The sequence below is a fragment of the Oratosquilla oratoria genome, chromosome 28 (genome assembly GCF_046742065.1).
Source record: "Oratosquilla oratoria isolate Oo_2021 chromosome 28, ASM4674206v1, whole genome shotgun sequence".
In the NCBI taxonomy this organism is placed as follows: domain Eukaryota; kingdom Metazoa; phylum Arthropoda; class Malacostraca; order Stomatopoda; family Squillidae; genus Oratosquilla; species Oratosquilla oratoria.
In genome coordinates, this window is record NC_134804.1 from 8603718 (window position 1) to 8611217 (window position 7500).

Here is a 7500-nt window from a genome sequence, read left to right on the forward strand (position 1 = left end):
CTTGCAAAGAACTGTTTATTAGACTATGTATTTTGTCTGTTAGTTCATTCCTGCATTCTCTCAAAATCCAGTTTGCCATTTCATCTGGTCCATGCGATTTTCTGACATCGAGATTACTCAAGTGTTTCATTATTTCATTCATTGTTACTTTTATCTCTTTCATAGGGGGGACTTTCTCATCCCACTCGATATCTCTAGGTTGTATGTTCTCCCTCGTAAACACCGATTTAAAACGCTTGTTCATAATATCTGCCATTTCTATTTCCTCTGTGTATTCAACTCCTCCTTGTCGTAGTTTCTCTAATTCTTGTTTGTTTTTCAGTTTGTTGTTTACAAATCTGTAAAATAGTTTTGGTTGATCTTTACATTTTTCTATGACATCTTTTTCGTATCTTCTCTTTTCTTCTCTGCACACTTGTACATATTTATTTCTACAACTAGTATATAGTTTCCATTTTTCAGGTCTTTTTTCTTTTTTCCATTTTATCCAAGCTTTATCCCTTTTGTCTTTTAACTCCCTACATCTTTTGTTGTACCAATTTTTTACATATTCTTTTTCTTGATTTTGTCTTGGAACATACTTTTCCACCCCTGTATAAATTTTTGTCAAAATTTTCCATTTCTCTTCTAGTGTTCTTTCCTCCTTGTGTAGTTTTTGCCAGTCTGCTTTTTGAAAGAATTCTCTTATTTCATCAAAATTTGCTTTTTTATACATCAATCTTCCGTCTCTATATTGTTCGTTTTTCCATGTATTTTTCCTCATTTAGGCCCAGTTCAATCAATATGTGGTCACTTTTACTTATTGGTGTCTTATATTCAATCTTGTCCCCTATTTTGGGTACTGATGTGATTATCAGGTCCAATCTCGATTGTTCTTCCTCATTTCTATACATAGTATTCTCTTGTATCCATTGCGTCATTGTATTTTCTATAATCATATGAAATAGTACATTTCCCCATAGGTCATATTCCACCCTTCATTGTCATCTCTTCCCATCAGATTTCTTTACAATTAAAGTCACCCATTATAACTATTCTTCCTCCATCTTCCATTACATTATTTAGTGTTATCCTTGTGTCTTCTAACATATTTCTGATTTTTTTTTTCTCTTTCCACGAAGTCGTCTTAGGAGGCACATAATTTACTACAAGCTTCCTGCTCTTCCCATCCTTGTCCTCCACTTCCATCATAATCATCTCTACTCTATTTTTTCCATATGTTACATTCCTCACATTTATATCCTTCTTAGTCAGGAACATATCTCTACCCCCTTGTTTACCTCTCTGTTTTTGGTCCAATAATTATATGCACCATGCCCTACACTGTTGGGTGGTAGTGGACCTTTCAATTTTGTCTTTACAGTTCCCATTATGTCTGGTTCTTTTTCCTTCAGGTAATCATTCATTTCGTTCAAGCCTGTTATTAAGCCATCTATATATGTGTAAGACACTCTTAATTTTCTGCTACTTCCATCGTGTTTTCTATTTCCCTTCTGTTTGTCTCTGCTATGAACCATTTCCTCACTTTCATATTCACTACTCTCCAATAGAATTTTTCTTCTTTTGACTCTGTTCTTTTCTCTTTTTTTTTAGCTTCTATTCTTTTTGTTTTCTCATCATCTCTTTCCTCTTTATTTATTTCTTTTGTTATCCTACCTTTTCATATTGATCACTGTCTGTTAGTTTCCCTGTTTTTCCTAAGATATTCTCTGCTGTCGTTTGTGACCTGAATTTAACCTTAATTGGTCTGGTCTTATCTGTATTGTATTTCCCTATCCTATGTATTTCTTCTATTTGTTTCCCTGTTTCTTGTTCATCTTCTTGAACTACTTCTAATATCATATTTACTTTTTCCTTTTCCTCCTTTATCCTTGTAGTCCTATTTGGATTACACTTCTCTTCCATCCCTAATATAATTATACATTTCTTTTTATCCACTAAGTCTCTAACTATATTTTCCTTCACCCTCATCACCCTCAGAATTCCGTAAAGATTCTCTTTTTCTTGTTAGCACCACTTTCTTTTTCCATGGTGATATTATCAATGGATTTATCAGGTTCTTCTTCCCCTATTTGCGGAGTCTTCAAAATCTCCCGAAGGAGTCTTCAGTCTCCAAAAGGAGTCGTCAAAGTCTACTGACGTTGTCGTCAAATTCTCCCCTCGTCTCTCTCTCTGTTTCTTTTTCTCGTTAGGTCAATCATAAAGCCAATAAAATTTCGGAAGGTGGTCATAAAAACGCCAGGAATTTTTCGAAACTGAAAAACTTTATTTATGTATATAGATTCTCTTGGCAATATTTCGTAAAGATTCTCTTAGCAATATTTCGTAAAGATTCTCTTAGTAATATTTCGTAAAGATTCTCTTGTTAACATTTGGTAAAGATTTTCTTGGCAATATAGTCAGATGTGTCCCCGGGAGTTAGTGTTTCCGGTGATGACTCATTTCCGGAGTAAGAGGTCGGAAGGTTTAGAGAGAAATATTTTGTGTGTGTATATATATATATATATATATATATATATATATATATATATATGTGTGTGTGTGTGTGTGTGTGTGTGTGTGTGAATCTTGGCAGCAGGTTTTCTTTTAAACATGTTTTGTTAAAAACAACTGCGCATTCGGCGCTACAAAGCTTCTTAAGTAGACTTTCAAGTCTTCTGAACGTGGATTTCTGGTTTTCACAGGACAGACGGAATAATAGATTTCCAGTAGACATTAGGAACTTTAGTTGAGAAAGAATGTACAGACGTTTTGCTAAACGCAGTTAGCATTTTCAATGTAATAGATACAGAGAGTACAGGACATAATAAACATAGAAAGAAAGCTCTGGGAGAGGTCACAACGTAAGACACGGAGGTAGGTCACGACGTAAGACACGGGGAGAGGTCACATACATCAGGAAGAATGTGAAGAAACTTTCCTCCATCAACGGTGGCCCTATCAAGATCCCTCGCCCTACCGAAGGTTACATAAACTTGACGAACTTCCAACCTGACTGTGACCTTGCTGAACTCCTACAGCTAGGTTTAAATTGCCATGTTTTGTCAAAACCTAAACCGTATAGTAAACGTGTCGAGATCGAAGTCCTACTTGAGCAGATTCACCATCTTGCCAAGGATGGTAAGGTGGAGGTCAACCCTAACATCCAACCTGAGCTAATCTCCGAGGCCAACCGTAGCAGAGGCTCCTTTACCAGCAAACTCCTCAAGAAACGTCACTTCGATGCAGCCAAACGACTCCGAAGCAACAAGGACATCACCGTTAGAAGGGCCGACAAAGCTGCAGTCTTCGTTCTGATCTCCACTGACGAATATCTTTCGAAAATCGATGATATTCTCATGGATTCTACTAAATTCAAAAGAATCCACCGTGACCCCACCCTAGACATCATAAGAAGTACCAACAAGACCATAGACGCCATTAACGCCAAGAACGGAGGCGTTAAACTCACCAAAATTTCCGGTGATTTTAAGCCTGGTTATTTATACGGAAACGTGAAGACACATAAACCAGGAAATCCTCTTCTTCCCATCATCAGCCAGATCCCTACGCCGACATACAACCTTGCCAAGTTCCTGAACCAACTTCTGACGCCCTTCATCCCTACACAACACAGCTACGTCTCTTCTAAAGATTTCTTGGACTCCATTAACGACGCTCCTGCTAGAGGAATTATTTCCTCTCTTGATGTGGAGTTCCTTTTTACTAACGTCCCAATTATACGAACAATCAACTACATCTGTGACACTATTTACCGATAAGGACCTTCTCCAAAGCGAGACATCCCTGAAATTCGCTTTCGTCGCCTACTCGAGATCTGTACCATGGAGACTGCCTTCCGGTGTCCCCAAGGTAGCCCCTACCAGCAAGTTGACAGTGTGACATGGGCTCCCCCTTAGGAGTCCTCTTTGCAAAAATTTTCATGGGGTCAACCGAAAGGGAATTTTTTTCTGTCCAAGACAAACCCATGGTGTATGGCAGATATGTTGACGATGTTTTCATCATGTCTTCGTCAACACGAGAAAGAGAATCACTCCATAACCTGCTTGAAGAAACACCAGGATTAAGATTCACAACTGAAGAAGACGTTAATGGCTCTCTTCCATTCCTTGATGTATTGCTTCAACAAGAGGGTGACAACTTCTCCACTTCCGTTTATGTTAAGCCCACCAACCCTGGTCTCTGTCTTAATGGGAACAGTGAGTGCCCCCAACGTTACAAAGACAGTACCATTAGTGCCTTCTTTAGGAGGGCACTCACCCACTGCTCACGCTGGACCTCCACTCAAGCAGAAATAAACAGGGCCACTCAAGTTCTGGTTAATAATGGACATTCTAACCAAGACTGCCAGCGTGTCTTAAAAAGTGTCATCAACAAATGGTACCACGGGCCTCCCACCCCAGTAGCAGCCGAAGGTGAGATTTTTACCTTGTTCTACCGTGCCCAAATGTCCACAGCTTACCAGGAAGATGCGAAGGTTCTGAATAGAATTATTCACCGAAACATAAAACCCAAAAGTGAGAATGACAAAGTTCGTCTCTCTATATACTTCCGCAACCAAAAAACAGCAACACTTTAAGTTCGAAACAACACTTCTCCTCGCCCCGAAGGTCCCGCTTGCACCAACGTAGTATACAAATTTTCCTGCCCCCTAGAGGACTGTACGCCTCTCGACTGCTACGTTGGCCAAACGAGAACGACATTGTCGAGAAGAATGTCTTACCACTTGTCAAGTGGAGGCCCCAAACTACACCTATTAGAAAAACACAACACACAAATCACAAGAAAACTTTTAGAAGACAACATTGTCATTCTCGCCAAGGAATCAGAAAAGTCCAGACTTTTCTTCCTGGAAACACTTATTATACGAGACATACAACCTAATCTTAACTGACAAGTGGAAGCCCCTACATTACTCCCCAGCATGAAGCCCCTCCCTAGGACTAGTAGCCCTCTCAACCACAACAACACACCTTCCAATCACACCGACACCCAAGTCCCTCTCCGACGTTCCGCCAGACTCATAGAGAGGACACTTGGCCCTCAACGGACATCTGCCTCACAGTAACAAAATCCCACACATGTATGTGACCTCTCCCCGTGTCTTACGTCGTCACCTCCCTCCGTGTATACGTTGTGACCTCTCCCAGAGCTTTCTTTCTATGTTTATTATGTCCTGTAATCTCTGTATCTATTAAATTGAAAATTCTAACTGCGTTTAGCGAAACGTCTGTACATTCTTTCTTAATTAAAGTTCCTAGTGTCTACTGGAAATCTATTATTCCGTCTGTCCTGTGAAAACCAGAAATCCACGTTCAGAAGAGTTGAAAGTCTACTTAAGAAGCTTTGTAGCGCCGAATGCGCCAACCCTGGTGTCTACTAACCTCATACAATAATACCTGTTAAGTCCGGCTAATAGGCATTTCAAAGCATAACAGTGCCTTAAAAATAGTTTCTTATTTCACTATGATAGTTTATATTAACTTGTACCGTATTGAATAAGTCAATAGTTGATATATTTGTCCTATATACAATGTTAGGTTTCAAGTTTTGATATATTTGTTCAATATAAAATGTTAGGTTACAAAGAAAGCAATGGCCTCCGCTAACGGACCCAGGGATCTGGGTGCGCACGACCTGTGTAATAGCAGTCCTTGATACATATATACTGTATATATATATATATATATTTATATATATATTATATATATATATATATATACATATATATATATATATAAATATATATATATATATATATATATATATATATATATATATGTGTGTGTGTGTGTGTGTGTGTGTGTGTGTGTGTGTGTGTGTGTGTGTGTGTGTGTGTGTGTGTGTGTGTGTGTGTGTGATTCACTATGGTCTTGGATCACGTGTTGGAATCGTGATCGACAGCTACTATTCTCACGGATGAGAGCTCAGATCTCATATATGACTGATGTATGGGTAATGGTGTGGTCTGACACACACAAACACACACCCAACACCTCGCCCATGAGAGTTGGAGTAACGGCTCGCAGCGCAGCGATACTAAAATTATTTGAGCCCTGGGCGGAATTCGAACTCGGACCACTGAGTTAGCAATTGTGAACTGAGCCGCCGAGCCGTGTGTGTGTGTGTGTGTGTGTGTGTGTGTGTGTGTGTGTGTGTGTGTGTGTGTGTGTGTGTGTGTGTGTGTGTGTGTGTGTGTGTTTGTGTGTGTGTGTGTGCGTGTACGTCTGTGTATGTGTGCGTATGTGTGTGTATGCGGTTCACCATAGTCTTGGATCTCGTGTCGGACTCGTGATCGATAGCTATTTCCCTCTCGAAAAAGGGCTTGAAGATCATATATGAATGACCTATGACTAATGCTGTGACCTTACACGCGCACACACACCCAACTCCTCTCCCATGAGAGTTGAAGTAATGACTCGCAGCGTAGCGATACCAAAGTTATTTAAGTCCTTGGCGGGATTTGAACCCTGACCACTCCAGTGGCGACCGTGATCGCTACCACTGCGCCATCCAGTGTGTGTGTGTGTGTGTGTGTGTGTGTGTGTGTGTGTGTGTGTGTGTGTGTGTGTGTGTGTGTGTGTGTGTGTGTGTGTGTGTGTGTGTGTGTGTGTGTGTGTGTGTTAGTTTGTTAGAATATTGGGAACTTTAAATCAATTGACCAGATGTGATGGTGGTAAGGTAACTAACATTAGTTTCATTTTGGATTTTTCTTTGTTCCCCTTTAGTCTTTCTTATCTAAGTTTAATGTACCGTTTCTCTACTCCTTATTCACCCTGGGAGTGTATAGTGAGTCGAAAACATTTGGTCTCATTTTTCCCAGTTTCATTTTTGGGTATCTGCACATACAGTATGTCAATCACGTGCTTGTGTGATCCATCATGACTAATTCTCGAGACTTCCAAGAAACTCATGTTTACTGACCCCGGATTGTCTTTCTTCTTCTCGAATATTCTACCAATCAGAACAATGCGGTGTTTACGACTGGGTAACCAGTTTCTAACACAGCTTGATCAATTTATTTTAATACTATGAGATATGAACTTACTACTTTCTCATGTAGGACAGCATCAACATTCAAGGAAAAACAAAGGAACTGACAGATCAAAATGAGAATCGGTGATGAATGTAAATAAAGTTCTGGAGAAATCTATTTATTTATGTATGCATACCTCTGCACTGTGATTTATGTATGTCGTCTTAATCATATTTTGTACTCTCAGCAAAGTTTGGTTGTTTTATACGGTGATATATATTTGGCTATCGTTGCTTCTTATTGGATAATGAATATATTTGCTCAAAAGTGAATTATATGCTTCATTTTTATAACTATCATATGTATGTGTGAAAGTATTTATTCGTAGCTTGTGCTATAGGTACGGTGCTGTATATACATATATGTTATAAATCATGTGTGATATAAATTTTATGTTGTTTCTTAATACATACTGAAGAAGGTTGTCTCCTATTGAGATCTAATGAATGAATGAATAAATAAAT

At 39.1% G+C, this 7500-nt stretch overlaps 1 protein-coding gene across 1 annotated transcript in view; it reads left to right on the forward strand.

Annotated features, from left to right (window-relative positions):
• The window catches only part of LOC143040435 (uncharacterized), a 10494-nt gene extending 6733 nt beyond the window's left edge, over positions 1 to 3761 (forward strand). Inside the window, exon 2 of the mRNA XM_076211528.1 lies at positions 3021 to 3761. Within this exon, the coding sequence (XP_076067643.1) occupies positions 3021 to 3761 (741 nt within the window). The remainder of the gene's footprint in view (positions 1 to 3020) is intronic.
• Positions 3762 to 7500: the final 3739 nt, after the last annotated feature.